Source organism: Phoxinus phoxinus (genome assembly GCF_949152265.1).
Source record: "Phoxinus phoxinus genome assembly, chromosome: 20".
Lineage (NCBI taxonomy): Eukaryota > Metazoa > Chordata > Actinopteri > Cypriniformes > Leuciscidae > Phoxinus > Phoxinus phoxinus.
The window spans coordinates 11320302-11343271 of record NC_136895.1 but is presented as its reverse complement, the minus strand read 5'-3'; the positions used below and the strand labels follow the sequence as shown (position 1 = coordinate 11343271).

The window sequence follows — 22970 nt, the reverse complement described above, 5'->3', positions numbered from 1 at the left end:
AATCCTGAAAACTACAAATCTAGAGAGGCAGAAAACACTTGATTTCTATATTCAAGATGGAAGGCCTGTTATTTAGATGCAATTTAATCTGCATACCTTCATGTTTTCCTGTTTGTTTGACAAAAAGCACATGGGTGACAAACGTGTGTATGAAGTTCATTGAAATTGATATTTCTTCAGATGTTGACTGGAGCAGAATATGTGCACTCTCTTGCGGTAGACGAAGGGAATTACTATTTCATAGGGAGAGAGACATTCTGACCAGGGTCAATTTACCACTCATATTTTAGCATTTACACACATGGCTGAACAGGTCAGAACCGCTCTGACGACGGCCATGAGGTCATCGTCTACAAAGGAAGAGAAAACGCTTTCGTCTGTGTGGACTACTATAAATAGTGAATTATGAGTTATACAGAAGAGTTTTATTTAAATGCTAAACTGTAGGACGACAGAGTAATATTCGACTTCTCTGTGAGGACAGAAAATAACAAAAAACAACCAGAGTGGTCTGGCACTTGCTCCAAAACCTCGGCACTTGCTAATACCAAGAACTATGAATAAACTCACCATGTTTTTCCCTCCTAGCATAGAAGAGCAAAATCTCTCTCTCTCTCTCTCTCTCTCTCTCTCTCTCTCATAGATGTATATGCCTAAAAAATATAGCATTTTAAAAGGTTAAAGATGTTATTTTCTAATGAACTGCGTGACAGGAACTTATGCTTATAGCTTTTCTTGTCTCAATGCAAAATTGATCTGCGTCAGATATGATTTGAATGAAAGAGGAACAAAAACTTATATAAATAATAAATAGCCACTGTATGTGCTCAAACAATGCAAACTAGGATCAACCTCAGTTTATGTAGCTTCTAGGCATCACAAAAGTATGTTCTTGTAAATGGCTCCCCCTGGTGGAAACGCTCTCCTGACTTGGCGTCAGATCTGACGCTAATATGATCTCAACTAAAATTGTTATGGTTATTAAAGTAAAGAAATTCCTAAACTCTCATCAAACATATGATCTCATTAAGATTGTGAAAAAATTAATTCAGACCCAACAGTCTATGTCATTTCATCAATGTTTAATATATATCAACAGTGATTAGTAAAAAAAGAAGTAATGAGCCAAACTTGGTGTGAAGATTGGTGTGTTTACAGTACATTTATATTATTTTACATTAGAGCACATAAATCAAACGTAGCAAAAAAAAAAAAAAAAAAAACTGGCAGCTGACAATAAACTTGCAACTCCAAACCTTAGTCGTCAAGCTTTGTTCAGACAGATCTGAAAACAAAAAATTTAGTTTATTTAGTCTGACCAGCAAATAAAGCCAATGAAATCAGGTGATAACAAAGCTATATCTATCGTTGTTTTCGATTGTTTTCTCCCTCCAATTAGATTTCGAGCAGTTTATAATCATCATTTGGAATGTGGCACATTTTCGTGTGAATTATATGACATTCATTACGTGGTGAATAAAGCCTATAATACTTTTGTAGTTAGCATGTCAGATTTCATAACCTGAAAAATGTTTCAACAGTAACTCCTAAAGATTGAAATTTAAAACCAAATCAGTTTTGTGCACAGTGTGAACAAAGCCCCAAAAGCTTCTAATGACATGTACATACAATAACCGTTGTAAATATAAATACACATTAAATATATCACATGTACACATTAAATTCAGAAAAGGATTGTGTGTATAAACACTCAAATACACACAAAATTGCTAGTACGAACACGAAGACAAAAATTTGTATGACTTAAGCTGATATTCCTCCTTGTATGAAATGAATTAAAAGAGGTCTCAACATAATCATCCTTTGGTTATTACCTTTTATGGCCCATCAGGTCAATTCAGACTCGGTGGATTTGTAGCTTTCGTTGCTATCTGGTATCTTATTTTTCCATAAAGAGAAAGTTTTCCTGTGAAAGCCTATGTTTGGCGCACGCAGACTGTCCAGAAATGTTGGGTTTGAGTTTAATAATGGCCTCAGAGTGAATAAAATTAATATTTGAACACCCTTTGGAAATGGAAAGAAAACAGAAGCATTGCTGATTTCATTTATAATCCATTATAAGATTGTGTGCATTTTTGTGCAATGTGCATTAACACACCTGTGTTGTGTTTAAGAGACAGAAAACCACACTCAGAATAAATTTGAGATTTTTTTCATGGGTGATGATTAAAATGTAGCCGGTGACCCAGGACAGGCCGAGCATCAGTGCCAGAGAGAAACTACTCAAAATCTTCTTCTTTAGAGGAGTTGTCCGTGAACTAAACAGCAACAGTGTTATTGGTTAAATATATTCTCAGAAAAGCCTTTTGGTGGATAAATGATAGTCCTTTTTCCGGTCTCAAAGTAAACATACCTGTTTAAGTTAGGGTTGGTCCTGCAGATGTTGTGAGAGAAGTACAGCAGTATTGCCGTGTTTGAGAACAGCATGAGCATTAATGGGAGCAAGAATCCCCAAAACATGGGTTTCCCCATATTGAACTTCTGTTTGTTGTCCAGTGAAGCCAGCCAGCAACTGGATCAAAGAAGAGTGACAACTGAACTACTAATATCCAGAGAGAACAATGTAAAAACACACAAATAAAGTTAAAAAACCCCGAAAATTTTGTCATTTACTCAACCCTGATATCATTCCAAACCCAGAAGACTTTAGTTAATCTTCGAAACACAAATGATGATATTTTACTGAAATCTGTGTTTTCTGTCAACTACCACTTTACGCTTCAAAAAGTTCATAAAGAGATCATGAAATGAATCCACATGAATTCAGAGGTTTAGTCAAATTTTCCAGAAATGACTAGATTGCTTTATAAGATGAACATATTGAATTTAAGCTTTTATTCACATCAAAACACGCATCAGTTATGGTATATGGAAGTTTGAGTTACTGCAAGAACCAATGAGGTTAATTCTCGTGTGTTACGCAGCACGTTTGAGCTTTAGCAAGAATCAAGCGTAGCGTCAGTTCTGGCAGGTCACATTAGTCAAGCTCGCATCAGCTGACTCTCAGCTGATCCACGTCTACCTATAGGAATACGACGCCTATCACCGTATAGCCTACATTATATAAGCTCCTTCAGTATTATCAGCAGCTATGCGTTTCTCAGGAGCTCATTAAATGGCGAAATTCGGCAGGCATACACCATCATCTCACAAGGATTTGTGCAATCAGGAATTTAGCGAGAGGAATTCGTTCCCCACAAGGATTTCACCTCAGATCATTCAAGTTAGCGAATTGATCATAAGCTGCCTGATTTGGAAGCGACTCGCATCGCTGCCTTATTGACACAGGACTCGACGTGGTTCACTCTCCATTCATCTTCACGAAGTTAAGCTAAGTCATTTTTAATGCTCGTTGCTAAGAGATATCAGGCTATTTGTAATGAATTGATTCCACCGGAGGCAAGATGTAGCGAACCCAAATGCAACTTTAATTATAAACATTAAACCAAACATAAAACAAAGGCTGGAAACCAGAACAAGCGACAGGAAACATTCAATACTAGACAAAGACACAGGGCAAACATGAGGGCTTAAATACACAAGACTAACGACAAGACAAGGGACACCTGTGAACAATAATCAGACTATTAACCAATGACAAGACACATGGCAGGATCACATGACAAACGGAAATCACATGACAAGACAAGAACCAAGAACAAGAAACAAAACCCAAACCGTGACACTATTGCAACATGCTTGTTGCTAATGCTATCCGTGTGGCTTGGGCTTATCTAATTTAGCGCTCAGCGTCACTTCAGCGTTATCGGACACGCTTGGTCAATCTAGTTCTTGGAAAAACGGCGTTCTTAAAGCTATAGTGTATTGTTTACCGTGCTTGCATTTTAATGCATTGTTTTTTAAGGGCTTGCATTTTTATAGGCTGAAAATCAAACCAATACCAATCAAATGCGTGTGTCTCACGGCCAATGCGTGAGAGTTGGCAGCTCTGTCACCTCCACAGCCGATGGAATCAGTACGACGGGAGCAGAAATCATGTTCATGAATGAGGAAGCACACTGTATTCATAGCTTAGCTGCGCACTGCATCTGACTCAGAGCTAGAGGGTGTATGCTCTTCCCCACCCGAACTACATTAGTTTTAATACTAAATGATGTTTTATTAACAAGGTTCGGGAGGAACACGTTCTAATGATCAAGCAATCAAGTCACTCCAACCAGCTGTCATCAATCAATAATCAACAGATCCACTCAATCAGCATGAGTAAAACCTATAAATATTCACAGTTAACTCACCCTTATTCCTCGACAGTTTTCAGCATCCCTCCACCACCCCATCTCCTCACACTTGCATGGCTATCTTCCTAACCAGAGACGGGGGGAGTACTCTGGGTTCGGACCCAATTTCCGAGCCCTCCCCCCGGACAGCACGCCAAATACGCATAACCATTTACTCTCTGATCATTCGTAAGTGTGAACTCGTGAATACTATGGTTATACAAACATGCTAGTTGTACCAGTTTTTTTTCTGCTAGTCAGAGCTGTAGGGTTTATGCTTCACCTACCAAACTACACTAGTTTTAGCAATAGTTCCGCGATAATACAACATGGTTGTTGTATCAGATTTTGCTGCCGCTAGGGGTGTAAGCTTCCCATACAATTGTTAAACTGGCTACAGCAACATGCTTGTTGCAATGTGTCCTTGTTTGCTCCAGCTTGGGGTGATGCTTCCCCCATAAGATTTGATCTATAGTGCTCGACATATGACGCTAACATCAGGATGTAACCATTCCATCAGCCTCAGTCGTGGTGGGGGTGTTAGGATTTTGGAGATGAACCCAAGCGCAGACAGGATGCTAGACACAGTTTATTTACTGACAGAAAACAAAACCCACGAGGGGGCAAAACATAGACTGGGGAAGATATAAGAGTAACAAAACAAGACTATCACTAGACAACATACATAAGATAAATCTTCACAGAGAATGCACAAGGCAAGACTTACTCACAGGATGACACAATGTATGAAAATGAACCGGCACAGGACAGCAAACATGAGGGGATTAAATGGGGAGAAACTAATAAATGACAACAGGTGACACAGATGAAACAATGACTAACGAGGAGAACAAGGGGGCGGGGTAGAGTAACGAGACAACACAAGCACATGGCCCAAACAAAAGGACATGTGCTTGCACACATAACATGGGTCTGTCATGATCCTGCCTCAAGACTTAAAGACAGACAAGGACTAGATGGCAGAATCATGACAGGGGGTAGTGTGTAAAAAACAAATAACAAAAAATAAACATTTTATTGGTTTCTACAGACGTAAACTACAACCAAGTATAACAAGGTTATGACGTCATTTGACAGGTGTCAACAAATAACTTGTCTAGTGATTGGAATTTATTCAAACCTACATATTTGTGCCTAAATATATCCAAGTATCAGCATTACGATCACGCTTGTTGCATTAAATCATCAAGCTGTATAATGACATGTGTTGCTAATTCTGTGAACTGGAAGTTTTCACCAGCTTTACTTCAGTATTGTGACTTATTTCCAATGAAAATGATAATTGAAAAGGATCTCCATCTCTCATCTCTAGCACAGTCGTCACTCAAGAAACTGGAACTGGACAGCGGATGCAAGAAAGCAAGCAGCTGATTCATTTTGATATCTCAATTTTCACTTCTTCATTTCAGGTGGTATGTTATTCATTGCAATATGCATGTTTACTGCTAAGGAATTCGGGTATCAACAACATGCTTGTTGCTATGGCTTATTGGCAACATACTCGTTTAGGTCATCCAGGTAAGGGCAACATACTTACAAGGCTTTCCGGTATTTTGGTAACATGCTCTTGCTCAAGCTTTTCAGGTATTGGCAACATGCTTGTTGCCTTGGTTCACTCAGGTAACTACAAAAGCATCCAGATTGCACTGTCAGCTGGGTTTGGGGGATATTGGCATAATGGTTTTGTTTTGGTGGGTTATTTCTGCCCTCCCTGCTCTTATCCCTGCTAGGCTGCATGGATGCGCAGGGAGTTCTCGCCCAGAACGGAACCATACCGCCAATCCAAACTGTATGCTAATCGTCGATAGTATTTGACGATAGTGGTCCTGACAGAAATCAATGAGGTTCATTCTCGTGTTACGCAGCATGTTTGAGTTTCAGCAAGAACCAATGAGCTTCATTCTCGTGTATTATGCAGCATGCTTGAGCTTTAGCAAGAACATCTAGGTTATTAATGTAACCATCATTCCCTGAAGGAGGGAACGGAGACATTACGCCAGGTGATTGACGAATTGGGATGTCACCTGAGAACCCAATCACATTTGAATGTAAACAAAATAAGCCAATACACATTAACGAGTGAGATTTGCATTGTGTGGGGTGGAGAAAGGACAGGGCTTGACACAGAGAGAGTCAACTGCTGCAACCACTGGAAAGACGCGGGCTCACCGTCAGGGAAGCCATACCGTGGAAGATTAACACATGTGGGATCACCTGTAGATCCCACAAGAATCCCAACATGTGGGCACCTAGTCTAGCACAGCGGCTGACCTTCTGGGTCACCAGACACCTCTTCTGTGTTGCTCAGCCCGCAGCTCTACATATCTGTTTATGTACCCCAAGGGGGCATGGCCAGTGGTGGGCCTGAAACGCCAAGACTAGGCATCCACAATCCAATGAGCCAATCTCGCAGTGACATTCGTCGTATGTAGGGTCATGTCCGTCGCTGGGTGCAGTTCCTGCATCAACCCTGGGTCAGAACTACCCTTGTGCAACTCTTTGAGTGCCATGGCCTGATACACTTGCAGGAGGGCCATGGCGTGCAGGGAAGAGGCGGAGCCCTGGCCGTAATCACGGACGGAAACTTACAGGCCTTAAATGGGAGATACGGATTACCTCGCCAGACGGCAGTATTTTGAAGGCCACCCAACCATCGAGGGTGTGGAGGAGGCGCCAGAGTGGTTTCGGGCAGAAAAAGGTGCCTCCACAACTTTGTGACCTCCTCATTAACCTCCTGGGAAGAAAGCTACTGGATTGGGACGCTGCTGTTCAGCATGCCCCACCCCAAGATACCAATCATCCAGTCTTGAGCGTTGGGGACACAGTGGAGAATTTCACTCGAGTCTGACGCTCTCAACAACGCAAGAAAGGATGCTTGAGCTTCTGTATATGTTCGCTGAACAATGTTCATATGTGAATAAAAGCCCAAATTCAATCTGTTCATCATAAATAGTGATCAAATTTGATCATATTTGGACTAAACTGCTCAAAGTGTCAAAGTGGTTGTTGCGTAGACTGGCAATGGAGGGATATACATATACATCAGATTTCAATAAAATTATCATTATTTGTGTTTTGAAGATGAATGAAATTTTACAGGTTTGGTACGATGTGAAGGTGAGTAAATGATGACAGAATTTTCCTTTTTGGGTGAACTATCCTAAGGGCAGATTTCACAGGCAGGGCTTAGATTAAGCCATTTAAGTAGCTTTTTTTAAAGGTGCCTTGAAAAAACATTAGTGTGCATATTTAGACAAAACAATGGCACTGACATAAAACAGCTCAAATATGCATTTTAGTCTGGAACTAGGCTTAAGCCTTGTCTGTGAGTCTGGGCATAAAAGTAATAAAAAGTTTTTAAAAATGGAAATATTTGTTACTTACAACTCTTCTTGTCGATAACCTAAAGGCTCTTTCACACTGTAGGTGGAACCCAATGAGATACCAACAATAACAGCAGGTATAACTAAACAGAAAAATATTTATTGAAACTTAATTACATTATATATTGGATATACTATTTCATATTTAGGGTTTAGTCTTATGTTTGCAGTTAATACCCAGGATGCAGTAAAGATGAATGTGTATTTAAAATGGGTCATTTATGTAGTAGAAATGTGAAATTATTTTTGAATTTGGAGCCTTCTAGACTGAGAAAAGCCAGAAAATGTATTTGTGGCTCATGTGGATGAAAGACAACAACTCCCAGAATGCACTTGTTTCACTGCCCTACGAGGCTACACCTACCGGTAAGAGAGCGCAGTTAAACAACAAGGCTAGGCTACTAGTGAGTCTCTGTGACAAGTCTGCCCGGGAAGTCTGTCCGTGACTAGACCGTCCAAAATGTCCGGGATTTGGCTTTTGCGTTCTACAGTTGCCATTCATTATGTTGACTGTGGCGAGCAGGACGAGGCTGACGGCCGCGGGAGAACGACGCGAGGCCGGTGGTGAGATTACTGATGAACGGCACCTGTGAGACGCACCGGTCTCGTATCTCTCACGAGATTTTTCTTAGCAATGTTAAAACGCACATTAACCCATCACTTGTTTAGCGTTCATGTAAACACTATTCAGATTCACCAATCGGAATGAATTCAGTTAGATTTAAAGGTGTGCATGTAAACAATGAATGGCGACTGCAGAAAGCAAAAGCTGAATCCCGGACATTTCGGGCGAGCTCGACGGCCGGACATGTCCGGGGAAAAGAGGATGGTAACCCCTACTACTCAGCTTTCTCCACAGAATAAGAACCTGTTCGCTTAACTTCCAAAAAAAGATGGCTGACACTATATGTACATTCTGTGAGTGAGATCCCACCCTCTATGGGCGGGTTGAAAACATGCGGATCTAGCGCCTTCTACTGGCTGTAGTTTTAAGCCTCTGGCCAAAAAAAGCCTCTGATGACGCAAAATGACGATTTTTGTGTCATCTGAGGATTTTTTACAGACAAAAAATACATAAATTTCTTGTCTCAGGGGGATATAAGGGAGGGAAGCAAGGTAATTTGAAAATACTGCAGGTTTTCTACTGATACAAAGCTTAATGCTAAATCCTGAAGTATCCCTTTAATGATTAAGCAGCAGAAAAGTGGCACAGGTAACACTGGCATAACCGCAATAAAAACGTGAATATTTATACCAGTTGATACATTTACGCATATATCGTTTTAACCCATACTGTAAACCAAGGCATTAGTCATAAACTACAGTACACGATACATGAGTGTTTTGTTCAATGCACCCTACCCCATCCAATAGCCAAGGAGACCTTTGGAAACCATGGAGGTGTTCCAGACACTCCGTTTTTGAAGAGGAGGAACACATTAATGCCGTACAGAGTGTTCCAAGTGAACGTGGCCAACAGGAAGTACTGAAGCAGAGCTGTAAATGCTGTACAGGGACCCTCATCTGGGTACTTGTGATGGTCTGACTCAGGAACTATGTTCTGATCAGACAACTTTGCCACATTCAAATGTTGGACAGGGTTGTTTATGCCGAAGATGAAGAGAAGGTAGAAAACCGTCATGCTCATGCAAATGTTCACAACTAGCAGAGTAGGACTGCTTCCTCTTGACTTCCTGTGGCAAAGTGCATGAATATAAGTTATAAAAAGTTTCATCACTCGAATAGCTGTGGTTATGCAGTGTAAACTATGAGCCTTTACCTGGTTATGATTTGGTACACAGCTGTGACTGTCAGACCCAGTACAGACAGAGCGCAGCCAATGATGCTGATCCACTGCAAGGCTTCAGAATACTGATAGTTGGTATCAAATGCCTGCAGAAAATGACACTAAAATTCTAGTTGCAATGGTTTTTAATTCACAGTATCATAGACTTTACACTCTTAAAAATAAAGCTTTGTTATTGGCATCTTTGGTTCATTGGCATTCCATGGAACATTTACATTGCACAATGGTTCTATGTGGAGAACGGTTCTTCTGATTATTAAAAATGTTCTTTACACTAAGAAAAAAATGGTTATTTTAAGAATTGTTCAGTTAAAGGTTATTTGGTGAAGCAAATATGTATCTTCTGTGGCATTGCTCTGAAAACCACCTTTATTTTTTAGAGCGTAGTACTGACCCATTTAAGTCAAATGGCAATGATATTTACATCCTTTTACAAATATATCTTACCATCAGAATGGCAAAATTTGCCTTTTCAAATTTTTTCGGTTTACAGCTGCATACTGCATGACCTGTGGGGTTCATTGTTTTGGAGCAGTCTTCTGGGCTCCAGTCATTTTTATTGTAATTCCAAAACACACATGAAAAGTCGTTGAGGGATAGTGTGGAATCGACCTAAAAGTTCAACAAGGTATTAATTCATGAACACCATACCTGTGCCGACCTCTGTCAATATCAAACTAAGAAAAAAAATGGTTTAGAACTATATACTGAAAGGTCCTTTAAGGGAACCAAAACCCCCTTTTGGAACCTTTATTTTAAGAGTTTCATTATTAATAAGCTACAGCAAGGCGTGTTGTGATGTTGGACTAGCTGCTCACCGATGGTGTGAATGCAAACTCAATGTGGTCAATTCCAAGATTTTCTTGAAGGTTAGCAGATATTACTCTTCTCTTGGTATCCAGAGAAGGTTGAAAGCTTTTTGACTGAAAGAACTGATCGCTATCATAGAGGACAAACCCAACATCTTTATCAAAATCTACAGAAAGAGGGACAAAGTTACTATAGTTAAAACATCACTTTCAACCGATAATTTCATGTGGAATAATCACAAAATACAACAAGGGGGAAAGAAGACCTTCACTAAACATGACATTCATTTGAAGGTCAATGTTATCTTTGGAAATCTCAGCATGTGTCGTATCCAGTTTTATTCTGTCAGGTAAAAAGGTATCACTTTGCCCTGAAGAAATGAAGATAAACATGACTGTTAGAAGCACTCTAAAATTCCAAACCCTTACAAAAAATGTGTTATATAATTAGTCATAAAAGTTAGTTTTATTCAGTATACTTAAGTAAAGTTCAAGTATATTTTTACTTTATGTGTAAATATACTAATATCAATACACTAGTAGTATACTTTTAAGTGTACTATTTCAATACTACTTGGCACTAAATTGGCCAACTTTTTAGTGCATAACAGTATATATTTTTAAGTGTAACAGTACTGAACTTTAAAGACAACTAAATTGTTTCGTTTGTACTGCAACTAACTATACTACAAGTATACTGATAGTTCCCTTTCTGAAGTTGTGTCGAAATACGGATTCTAGGGGTCACTCTTGGGTTCCCCAAATACCTCTGATGTATTCAGAAAATGTCAATGAAATTGGCGTACGGAACCAGAGCAATCATCAGCGGTCTCTCTCAGTGTTTGGCATTCAGAAAGAGGCCATTTCCTTAATAAAAGAGCGAATCATGGCAGATCACATCTTTTTAAAGATGCCGTTCCATCTGTGTCCTTCTGGGTGCAGACAATTCTCTCTCTCTCGGATGGCCACGAGTGATGTTTTCACTGTATGGGCCGCGCTCATGCGAAACCGCGTTCATGGATGGGTCATGTGCTCACTACGAGAGCATGCCCATGGGAACGCAACTCTCGTACTTCTTCAAGAGACCAAGAGTCTCCTCAGCTTCTTTCTGTCCTGGTCCTTCTACCTCCGGGTACGAGGCTTTGACGTCAGGTGCTCAGGACGATCTGGAGGTTACAATGGGAGAACTTCTGCTGGGATAATCCGGGCCTCCTGTTCCTCAGCACACTTGTGTCCCCCGGTTAGGTTTGCTCACCCTCAGTCGTGGAAGGCACCTTTTTCAGCCAGAACAGAGGCTCGCCCCAGGACTTGGACAATGGGTCCTGTGAGCAGAGTAGGTGTTTTGACACACCATTCACCACAAGTGCTAAGGGACGCAAAACCTCCCAACGTGGCAACCCCTGCTCCCACTCGCTACCCACCTCACATGGAATGTGGTTCCATTGGTTCCGCTAGTACAGAGTCAGGACGTATTGGCTAGCACTTTCCAGCCCATCTTGCTGGCTCATCAAAACAGTCCGGTTCTGTATCGCCCTGTACAAGCATTCATGATGCTCACACAGAAACACATGCTCTCAAGTGTTAGACTCCAAGAATGGTTCGCGCCTATAGACCTCAAGGACATGTACTGTCATGTCTCGATCCTTCCTTGGCACAGACCATTTCTACAGTTCGCTTTAGAGGGACAGGCATACCAGTACAAAGTTTTCCCTTTCGGGTTGTCACTGTCTCCTCCCGTCTTAACGAAAATCACAGAGGCTGCCCCTGCACCGTTAAGGGAAGTGGGCATTCGACTGGCTAATCCTAGCCCACTCACGAGAGTTGTTGTCTGCGCACAGGGACTTGGTCCTCGAGCACCTAGCCCAACTGGGACTTCGGGTCAACTGGGAAAAGAGCAAGCTCTCCCTAGTGCAGAGCATATTTTTTCTCTGTGTGAAGTTGGACTGGATCCCCATGACAGGACGTCTTTCACGTAACATGCGCAGTTAGTGCTGAACTGCTTGAAACTGTTCAAGCACAAAACAGCGGTACCACTAAAATATTTCTAGAGGCTCCTGGAGCAAATGGCATCCTTGGCAGCAGTCATAAGAGACTTTTTATGAAAACATTCAAATTTCTAAAATATTCCACATTTTTGACCAGCAGTGGATAAAAAGACTTCTTCGTGACCATCATATTGCCTGATTAGATTTGACTCTTCCTCTTATGCTGTATTCACACCATGTTGCAACATGTGACGTTCTAAATGAATCTGCAGTGGCCTGGTGGTACAAGTCGGAGCGTTGTGGAACTGTAATTGCGAGTTCTACAAGGTCATGAACACTTTTACAATTTGGAATCTTGTAATTTTTATGCTGTGAATGGACCTTTTTTTTTTTAGTTCTGTTGTATATTTAAGCTTCAAAGTGGGCACAAACTTGCCTTTAAAAGAGGTTAATTGCACTTGTCGGATTGGAGTTTGCCCCTTATTCAGCGACTGTACTGCCATGTTCGGTTGCACCAGCAATGGATTTGACTTCTCACGCAGAGAGAGTTTCTGTAGAGTCTGTGTTAGTCTAAAAAACACAATTAAAAAGTCAGACAAAAAGAAAGTGCTTACGAATTTGGTTGAGATGGTTCTGTATGTTACTAGCCGAGTTTCCATTACAGATTTGCGCAAATGTTTTGCGCTATTATCTAAATATCGATAAACAACTATTGTGAAATGACGGCGTTTCCATTAACCGATGTTATGCGACTAAAACGTCCTTTTTTCTCTTGCGTTAAGTCATTCCAAAAATCAAGGCAACGGACGTTGGTTTATATAATCTCACAGCCACCGCATTAGACATTATTATTATTAATGGAAGGAGACGTACGTGTTATCCAAGCATTAATGGCAGGGAAAGACCCTTATACTCCGAACGATATATAAGGAGTTTCTGAGGTTTTGATTGTGGCATTTCTTTGAAGTTCAGAATCCAGTATTCCTATAGGCTAATTATTGTTTCTTTTATGAATTTAATAAAGAATTCTGTCTCCTATTCCAAACGATCCATGTAGGCTACTTTTGTGTCCATTCGTTTTTTCCTTTTTAAACCCGTAATTGAAAAACGAAAAATGAACGGTTGTCTTTTTAAAACGCAAAGTTAAACACCAAAATTTTAATTTGAACTGGCTACACCAACTGCTGCGCAAAAAAGTAAATATCGACGAATTTTCAGATGTTTGTTTAGTGACATTTTTCCCCTTTATTAAACATGTAAAATATTCACAAATTAATATGGAAAACATGTTGATTTTATTGGTTTTCTAAGGCCAAATTAGAACCTGGAATTGACATTTTCCCGCAGTGCTGAATAAGAAGAGCCATTAATATTTTTTAACTGTTGTTTTCTAACTCGGCTAAAAACATTACCATCTCCGCTGTTAAGCAGATGCGCTTTTAGAGAGAAATGCACCTTTCATACGGATTAGGCTACTAAATCAGAACAAAATGTATTAGCTTTCGATTCGAATTTGTTCGTTTTAAAGTGGACATTTCAAGCTTTAGCCTATAGGCTATATTTTGTTTCAGTTCTCGCGCTCCAGTTCACGGAGATCATGAAAACGCGCCTGATTGTTTTATTTTATTTTACAAAAGCACAACGTTTTCTTGTTATTGTTTACACAAATAAAAGTAGTTACAAAGAATGTATTATTATTTTCTGTATGACCAGAAATTATAGAGTATATTAAGTTGTTTCACTGTTAATAGGAAAATGCAAGTGTTCACGCCCGCGCCTCCGTGCCATGTAGTGTGCGCTCCACACACTCCACACAAACCCTTGGATATGCGTCAAAATATTGTGTTTATTTGTGATAATCTCAGCCCTGTATTATTATTGTCTAACCCGTATTATGAATGACATTTGACGAATTGCTTTGTTCCTTTTTTGGATAAAAGCGTCTTCTAAATATGTAGCCTAGTAAATGTTATAATAATGATGATAATTATTATTATTTGCGTACACGGACCGCAAACACACTGCGTCTTCTAAGTCAGGTGACTGTAAATGCGCAAAAACTGTTTCCATTGCAGTTTTGCGAAATATTCCTTTTTCTAATTGCCTGAAAAACCACCTCATGCGGGCGTAAAAACTTTGCGATAAACGAGAGTTTTTCCATTGTGCGTATTTTCAATTCGCAATTTCAATTTGCGTAATTTGAAGGGTAATGGAAACGCGGCTAGTGTCAGTCCAGTAAGTGTGAATTGTTACTCATTTATTGCAGTTTGGTCAACAGAAAAGTACATCCCATGACTTGCGCTCAGGAGCTGACTGACTGTGGCGACTGCTGACACTGCAATATCCTGAACAATGAAGAAAAAGAGTTTCTCAAAACAAAACGGTTTGTATAAACACTGATGAGCCAAAACATTATGACCGGTCACATGTGAAGCAATTGTTGATCATCTTCTAACAAGACCACATATTAAGGTCTGGGTAGATTAGATGGTAAGCAAACAATAATCTTTGTAAATCAACATGTTGAATGCAGGAGAAATGGGCAGGAATACAAATCTGATCAAATTTGATAAGGTCCAAATAGTTATGCCAAGGCGTTTGGGTCAGAGTTTCTCTGAAATGGCAAAGCATGTGGGTTGCTCCCGGTCAGCAGTGGTGAGAATTTACCAACAGTGGTCCGAGAAGTGATAAACTACAAACCGGTGACAGGGTGTTGGGCACCCAAGGTTGGCTACAACACACAGTGTATCACACTCAGCTGCGTATGCGGCTGCGTAGCTCAGACCAGAGTGTCTACGATGGCCGAGGACCGATGACATGCGGAGGACCGACAGCAGATTAGGGAGGTGGTCATTATGTTTTTGCTCATCTGTGTACAGTAGTATTATAAAAATGTTGCAGACATACTTCTGGTTATATGAGGGAGATGGGTGTGATTTATCTCACTATAAGTGCTGAGTAGAAACACCTTAGCAATGGAGTGCAAAAAAATTGTGCTTGCATGGTTGATTATGTATAGTGTTCTGTGGTGTACCTGGAGTAGTCAAATTAGTATATCTGTCTAGTTCATGTGAAGTTTGGAATATTGGGAAACTGACATGCAATGTTTACACTGCATATGGAAATAATAACAGCATGCAAATTATGAAAAACAAGTTGTGCAGAGTAAAGAGAGAAATAAAAAAGATATGAACATGAGAAAGTACAAATTGTCTTGCTATATTGTTACCCTAAAAAATTACATTTAAAAATTAACTCTTATAATAATATAATTAATATATAATTATTTTTATAATTATTATTATTAATAATAATAATAATAATAAAACATTAACATATGAATAAGCAGTAACAAGAAATGTTTCTTGAGCATCAAACCAGAATATCAGAATGATTTCTGAAAGATCATGTGATACTGAATATAAATAATCAGTTATTTTAATTTGTAATAATATTTTGCAATATTTTACATGAAATAAACGCAGCCCTGGTGAAGAGACTTTTTATAAAAACATTAAAAAGGTAATGTTTCCAAACAGGTACTGTACACACACAAACACACACACACACAGTTTAAATTGTGAAAATCTGGAAATGTCCCTCATGACAGCAGACTTTAAATATTTTAATCTGTTTAAGGCTTAATAAGTACCGTTCTTTGTGCAGTTCCATCACGGGAGAGCAGGTTGTTAGTTATTTGAACAGCATTTGTGATGTTGTGGGCTGTTAGCTGTTCCGGTACGGATGTGAGGATTTGGGTACTGGAGGCTAATAAGAGGACTTCGGCTTGAGTGGCTCCAGAAAGCTTCATTTAAAAATATATAATAAAATAAAAAATTATGCAATCTTTTCTGTTTTCATCTGAGAAAGACCAAAAGGGTCCCACTTTATATTAAGTGGCCCTAATACCTGTGAACTTACATGGTAACTACATGTGTACATAGTATGTAACTACAGTGTAAGTACACATTAGTACATAGTATCTACAGCTGTAACATTTGCGTAACTACACATATGTAACAACCCTCAGAATGGTATGTGTAAGTACAAATATGTAATAGGACATTGGTAACAAAAATTTTTCACTTCAGTAAGTACACATGTGTAACAGTAATTATGTAACTACATTTTGTAACAACAATATGTAGCCTATTTGTTGTTCCACTTCCACATGCAGTTTTAGATACTGCAGTTACAAGTTGGAATACATGTATTTATGACTGGCAGGACTAATGTTGAATTACAACTAAAGTTTCACCTTGTGATACCAGTGTTACATGGTAACTCCTCAGGAACTGTCCACTTAATATAAAGTGTAATTGTTAAGGTAATTGTTGTGTACATCAGTGTCGTTACATGATAATTCCATAGGAACTGTCCACTTGTTGGAAATTAAATACATTTATACCCAAACTGGTAACTGCAGTATCTAAGACTGCATGTGGAAGTGGAACAACAAATAGGCTACATATTGTTGTTACAAAATGTAGTTACATAATTCCTGTTACACATGTGTACTTACTAATGTGAAAAAAGTGTTGTTACCAATGTCCTGTTACACATTTGTACTTACACATACCATTACGTGGGTTGTTACATACGTGTAGTTACACTAATAATACAGTTGTAGATACTATGTACCAATGTGTACTTACACTGTAGTTACATACTATGTACGCATGTAGTTACCATGTAAGTTCACAGGTATTAGGGCCACTTAATATAAAGTGGGACCGATTACTTACATTAGCATTAATGGTGTCCAGGGTCAAACCACAATCTAGAGTGTTTGGAGTATCAAATAAGTGAGTAAATATATTACAGAGGGCCGAAGCTTTGGGGATTCCACCTGAAAAACATAAATGTTAAATGAAGAGATATTTCAAGTAGAGAGTATATTGTAAATACAGAAAGATAGACTGAAATACCATTTGATGTACGTGATGGACATCGCTCAACTGAGGAAGCAAACTGGCCTAAAACCGTTTTTGGAAAGGTGAATTGACTAGTTTGTGTGGGGGTTTTTTCAAGGCAGAAATTTGCTGTAAAAAAAAAAAGACAAGACTGTCAGTAATCTTGAGATCTTAAGCAAGAGTATTCAGTCTACATCATGCAATATTTTCAACTGGTTTTACAGATGTTGCAGGTAGTTCCAGTCCAATCGTCTGGGCAGAGGCAGATCCCATTTTGTAAGGTACCCTTGTTTTCACACACCAGATTGGGTTCGGTCGGTGTTGTGTTCGGGAGGTCTGTAGTGGTGGATCTCTGGGTTGTTGTCTGGAGTGTTGAGGTGCTGATGTTTATAGAGAGGGTCGAATTGTTTTGACACCAAGTCTGTTCAAATACAGCTGTTTACAGAGACAAACATTAGACAAAATATATCTGTCAGGTTGTAGGTTTGATCAGTCTCTCCTCCTGCAAGTGTTTTTTGTTTTTGTTTTTCACGTGTCGGCCGCACGCAGCTGATTGGGCTTTGTAATAAACGCGGCCGTGCACGCGCAAACAGCTGTTTCTCGTTCGTTTCTCCTCTTTCTCTTTTATAGCCATCTGTATGGACTTTGATCATTTGCTGGGTCATTAATTGGCTGTTATAACTCAATACATTTTGAGCATAGACTGTAAAAAAATATGGACGTAGTGTCCGTGATGTCACCCGTAGGTTTCTGAAGAGCATTTTTAAAGCCTAAAGTGGGCGGAGCCGGCCATCGCCATCTTGGCCTCGCGTCACCGCTCGTCACTCCCGGATAACAGAATATGGGCAAAGAGTCGGAGCTGAGGAGCCTGGCTATCTGAAACCACGCCCACCTAGCGCGACGTTATGGAGTTAGCTCAGGCTTGGGAGCTAATGCTAATGCTATATGCTACTCACTCACAGTACCAAGTCTGCGACTGCACAGGGCCTCGCGCTAAAGTGACAGTTGATGATTAAAATCAGAATGCCAATTAAAAGGTCCTGTTTTTGCCCTTCGAAATATTATAATAGTTAAAAGACATAGCTACAAGTGAGACTGTGTATCATGATTCTGTACAGCTATTCTGCTAAAATAAAAATAAAATAATAAAATAAAATGATATAAAATAATCCCGAAAAAAAGCACAAACACAGCAGAGATGGCAAGTTCAGCAGCTGGAATTTGCTGATGTGAAGTGACGGCTAACCGGCTAGTATTGACATCATAGGGAATCCACCTGTCACTCAAAAGTGGACACACCCTTAATTTTGCAGAACTTTAAATATTAATCAACTAAACGGATGAGTTATAAAAAAAAATCACCCCCCTCACAGTTGTTATGAAGGGCAAAATTAGCTGTATATGTCACGAACACACACAGGAAAAGGTAGATCCAAGCGCAGTATTTATTAGGGGTAATCCGTACTCACAAAACAGTCCAGGCAAGGGTCATAATCCATAAAGGCAATCCGAAGACACAAGACAAGAACAAGGTACAGGCAACAACAGGAACGGAAGTGTGGGGACATTAACAAGGACTCCGTGACAAACACTGAAACAGACAGGGTATATATACACAAGTGCAAACAAGGTGACGAGAGACAGCTGAAGGAAATTAACAATCAGTGACAGACAGGATTATGGGAAGTGTAGTGAAAATGCCTAGACACCGTGAAAACTGAGACCTCTAATGTTAAACCCAGGGAACCACCAGACACTGTGACATAACCTCCCCTCTACGGAGCGGCTACCAGACGCTCCAAGACCACAAGAAACAAACAAAACAAGAGTCCAGGCGGGAGGAGGAAAGGTGGAGGATCAGGGGGTGGGATGGGGGACCAGGTCCATGGAGGGAAACAGGAACAAGGGGGAACGGCTTAAGCGCCGGCCAGGGCGAAACAGACAATCCATCGGGCGGCCAGGGCGAAGCAGACAGTCCATAGGGTGGCCAGGGCGGAGGCGACCCCTCGGGCGGCCACGGCGGTGAAGACCCCTCGGGCGGCCACGGCGGTGAAGACCCCTCGGGCGGCCACGGCGGTGAAGATCCCTCGGGCGGCCACGGCGGTGAAGACCCCTCGGGCGGCCACGGCGGTGAAGACCCCTCGGGCAGCCACGGCGGTGAAGACCCCTCGGGCGGCCACGGCGGAGACGACCAGGGTGAAGACGACCACTCGGGCGGCCATGGCGGAGACGACCAGGGTGAAGACGACCACTCGGGCGGCCATGGCGGAGACGACCAGGGTGAAGCCGACCACTCGGGCGGCCATGGCTGTGAAGACCAAGGCGGAACAGAGACAGACCCTGGCTCAGGAACAGTTACAACCGGCTCAGGAACTGGAATAGACACCACCGGCTCAGGAACGGGAACAGCAACAGACACCACCGGCTCAGGAACTGGAACTGCAACAGACACCACCGGCTCAGGAACTGCAACAGACACCACCGGCTCAGGAACTGGTACTGCAACAGACACCACCGGCTCAGGAACTGCAACAGACACCACCGGCTCAGGAACTGCAACAGACACCACCGGCTCAGGAACTGCAACAGACACCACCGGCTCAGGAACTGCAACAGACACCACCGGCTCAGGAACTGCAACAGACACCACCGGCTCAGGAACTGCAACAGACACCACCGGCTCAGGAACTGCAACAGACACCACCGGCTCAGGAACTGCAACAGACACCACCGGCTCAGGAACTGCAACAGACACCACCGGCTCAGGAACTGCAACAGACACCACCGGCTCAGGAACAGACACGGGCACCGGCTCAGGAACAGGCTCGGCGGGCGTGACGTGAAGCTCGGGCTCGGCGGGCGTGACGTGAAGCTCGGGCTCGGCGGGCGTGACGTGAAGCTCGGGCTCGGCGGGCGTGACGTGAAGCTCGGGCTCGGCGGGCGTGACGTGAAGCTCGGGCGGGGCCGGCAGGGCGAGCAGCTCGGGCGGGGCCGGCAGGGCGAGCAGCTCGGGCGGGGCCGGCAGGGCGAGCAGCTCGGGCGGCACCGGCAGGGCGAGCAGCTCGGGCGGGGCCGGCAGGGGAACTGGCAGATCAGGTTGCTCGGGGACGACCTCCATGACGTGAACGGTCTCTGGATCGGCAGACGTGACGTGAACGGTCTCTGGATCGGCAGACGTGACGTGAACGGTCTCTGGATCGGCAGACGTGACGTGAACGGTCTCTGGATCGGCAGACGTGACGTGAACGGTCTCTGGATCGGCAGACGTGACGTGAACGGTCTCTGGATCGGCAGACGTGACGTGAACGGTCTCTGGATCGGCAGACGTGACGTGAACGGTCTCTGGATCGGCAGACGTGACGTGAACGGTCTCTGGATCGGCAGACGTGACGTGAACGGTCTCTGGATCGGCAGACGTGACGTGAACGGTCTCTGGATCGGCAGACGTGACGTGAACGGCCTCTGGATCGGCAGAAGTGTGTTTCTTCCTCCTCCGCCTATGATGGCAAGACGGTGGCATCGAGCCCACCGCCTCAGGGGAAGTTCCACTCACCGGCTCAGGTGTGTTGGTCATCTTCTCAGGAGACCCAGACGTGACTGCTGTATCCCACTGACTCCGATGCTCAAGGTATCTGGTAAAACCCCAAAAGTCCAAGACTTCCAGACCCTTCATTTCCCACCCCGGCAATGGGTCATCAAGACAGGTATTAAAAATTCCTTTTAATGCTGCCTCATTATATCCCATTCCCCTCGAGAGCGTCCAAAAGGACTGAGCTATGCAACCCACCGGCAGGCCCTGCTGACGAAAGCTCATCAAATTTTGGACACGCCCCATCCTCTCTTTCTCCGTGGTAGGAGGGAGGATACGGTACCCCATCATGCTGGATCTCTAGGTGACGGAGTCCTTCTGTCACGAACACACACAGGAAAAGGTAGATCCAAGCGCAGTATTTATTAGGGGTAATCCGTACTCACAAAACAGTCCAGGCAAGGGTCATAATCCATAAAGGCAATCCGAAGACACAAGACAAGAACAAGGTACAGGCAACAACAGGAACGGAAGTGTGGGGACATTAACAAGGACTCCGTGACAAACACTGAAACAGACAGGGTATATTTACACAAGTGCAAACAAGGTGACGAGAGACAGCTGAAGGAAATTAACAATCAGTGACAGACAGGATTATGGGAAGTGTAGTGAAAATGCCTAGACACCGTGAAAACTGAGACCTCTAATGTTAAACCCAGGGAACCACCAGACACTGTGACAGTATAGACCAAAGCCACATAGAGAACCAGGCTGTAAACATGTTTTTTTCTGCTGTAAAGTTGGGCATTTTAACATGGGGGAGATACAGATTTGACTCACTTCTGCAGCCAGCCTCAAGCAGCCAGTCGATGAATTGCTATTTAATTCACTTCCGTGTTGGTTTCAAGAGAGAGACAGGGAGGTTGCCGCTTGATTTTGAGTCACATTTCTCTATTTGAGTCCTTTTCCTTGAGATCCCTGACAGTATCAACCTGTGATCACCTGCATAAAGTCCCTGCATAAATCTGGTCCAGCTTGCCAAATTATTCCAAGAACCAGACATTAAGACAGGAAAAATCAGTCTGACTAACTTGAAAAGCAATCCAATCAATGTTTTGATTTTAAGTGCCATTTTAGTGGCGGGTTTGTCTTAAAGGGCAGTGTGTGTACACAACCACCCTATAATAATAAAAATCCAACCAGTGTTTTTTTTTTTTTTTAAATCCTCATAAATCATAAACACTGTCTCAGAACAAGCTGTTCTCAGAATCAATGCAATGTGACGTAGAACTGCACAAGACCCGCCCACAACTGTTGATTGACACTGCAGTTTGAGCATAGACCCGCCCTGAGTGAGCTGGACACAGTCCGCCATTGTTTCGACGCTGGAGCAACTGTAGAATTTCTCCGAAAGCGATTGAGGTGTTTTGTTTTTTGGATGTTAGAATAAACATAGCAGTCTTCATTTACTCTCGTTGTTACTCGAGGATTGATCAGTACAACTGCTCTAGTGATCCAGCTTACAGTCTCCGGAGCGACAGGACTAACGTTACTGATCACGGCAGAAATGAAAAAAGTGTGAGCGAGCACTTTATGACAGCTCGAGCTCATCGAGTCGTTTTACAGATATACAGTTTACCAGTTTATAAAGCACCCACTGAAAAGGTGTGTATATATTTGTTTACTGTTAGTTGTAACAAGTGTTTTGTGTACTTCGCTGTGTAATGTTATGTTCCATGATAATGAAAGGGAGAAAGAGAGTTTATGGATAAGACTTAGGCCTAATGCACACTTCTTATACTACTGTGTTTATTCTTACAGTGATTGTCTACAGGAAAACTAACGCTTCATCTTTTGTGTGATGTACAATAAACTTAATTGAACTCATCAGTATATTTTGGTCATCATTCAGACAGAGTCTACAGCAGGCTTGTATTAATAGTGGAGCAGATGGCATATACGTTATAAACGTAATTAAAATAAACATACCTGTTCATCTCTATTCAGCATATACAGTGCTATGCATAAGTTTAGACACCCACGCTAAAGTTGACTAAAAAGAGGAATAAAAAATCATCTTTTGGAAATTGAACTTAATGCCTTGATTTAAAAAAATAGGAAAAATCCAACCTTTAAGGACACCAATTTTCTTTGTGAATAAATAATGTATCGTAAATAAATAAATGTTCTTCCTTAAAATACAGGGTGCATAAGTTTGGACACCCCTATGTTAAATTCCCATAGAGGCAGGCAGATTTTTATTT

General features: G+C 41.8%; 1 protein-coding gene across 1 annotated transcript in view; it reads right to left on the bottom strand.

Moving 5' to 3' along the window:
- Positions 1-1062: 1062 nt before the first annotated feature.
- The window catches only part of LOC306987747 (adhesion G-protein coupled receptor G7-like), a 26063-nt gene continuing 4155 nt past the window's right edge, over positions 1063-22970 (bottom strand). Inside the window, exons 2-17 of the mRNA XM_079592276.1 lie at positions 17400-17612; positions 17193-17306; positions 17010-17113; positions 15917-16069; positions 14518-14609; positions 12701-12834; positions 10546-10650; positions 10289-10446; positions 9918-10082; positions 9444-9556; positions 9026-9357; positions 7665-7746; positions 2375-2533; positions 2120-2279; positions 1836-2025; positions 1063-1285 (exon numbers count right to left, since the gene is read on the bottom strand). Coding sequence (XP_079448402.1) covers positions 1849-2025; positions 2120-2279; positions 2375-2533; positions 7665-7746; positions 9026-9357; positions 9444-9556; positions 9918-10082; positions 10289-10446; positions 10546-10650; positions 12701-12834; positions 14518-14609; positions 15917-16069; positions 17010-17113; positions 17193-17306; positions 17400-17612 — 2261 coding nt within the window. The 3' untranslated portion in view covers positions 1063-1285; positions 1836-1848. The remainder of the gene's footprint in view (positions 1286-1835; positions 2026-2119; positions 2280-2374; positions 2534-7664; positions 7747-9025; positions 9358-9443; positions 9557-9917; positions 10083-10288; positions 10447-10545; positions 10651-12700; positions 12835-14517; positions 14610-15916; positions 16070-17009; positions 17114-17192; positions 17307-17399; positions 17613-22970) is intronic.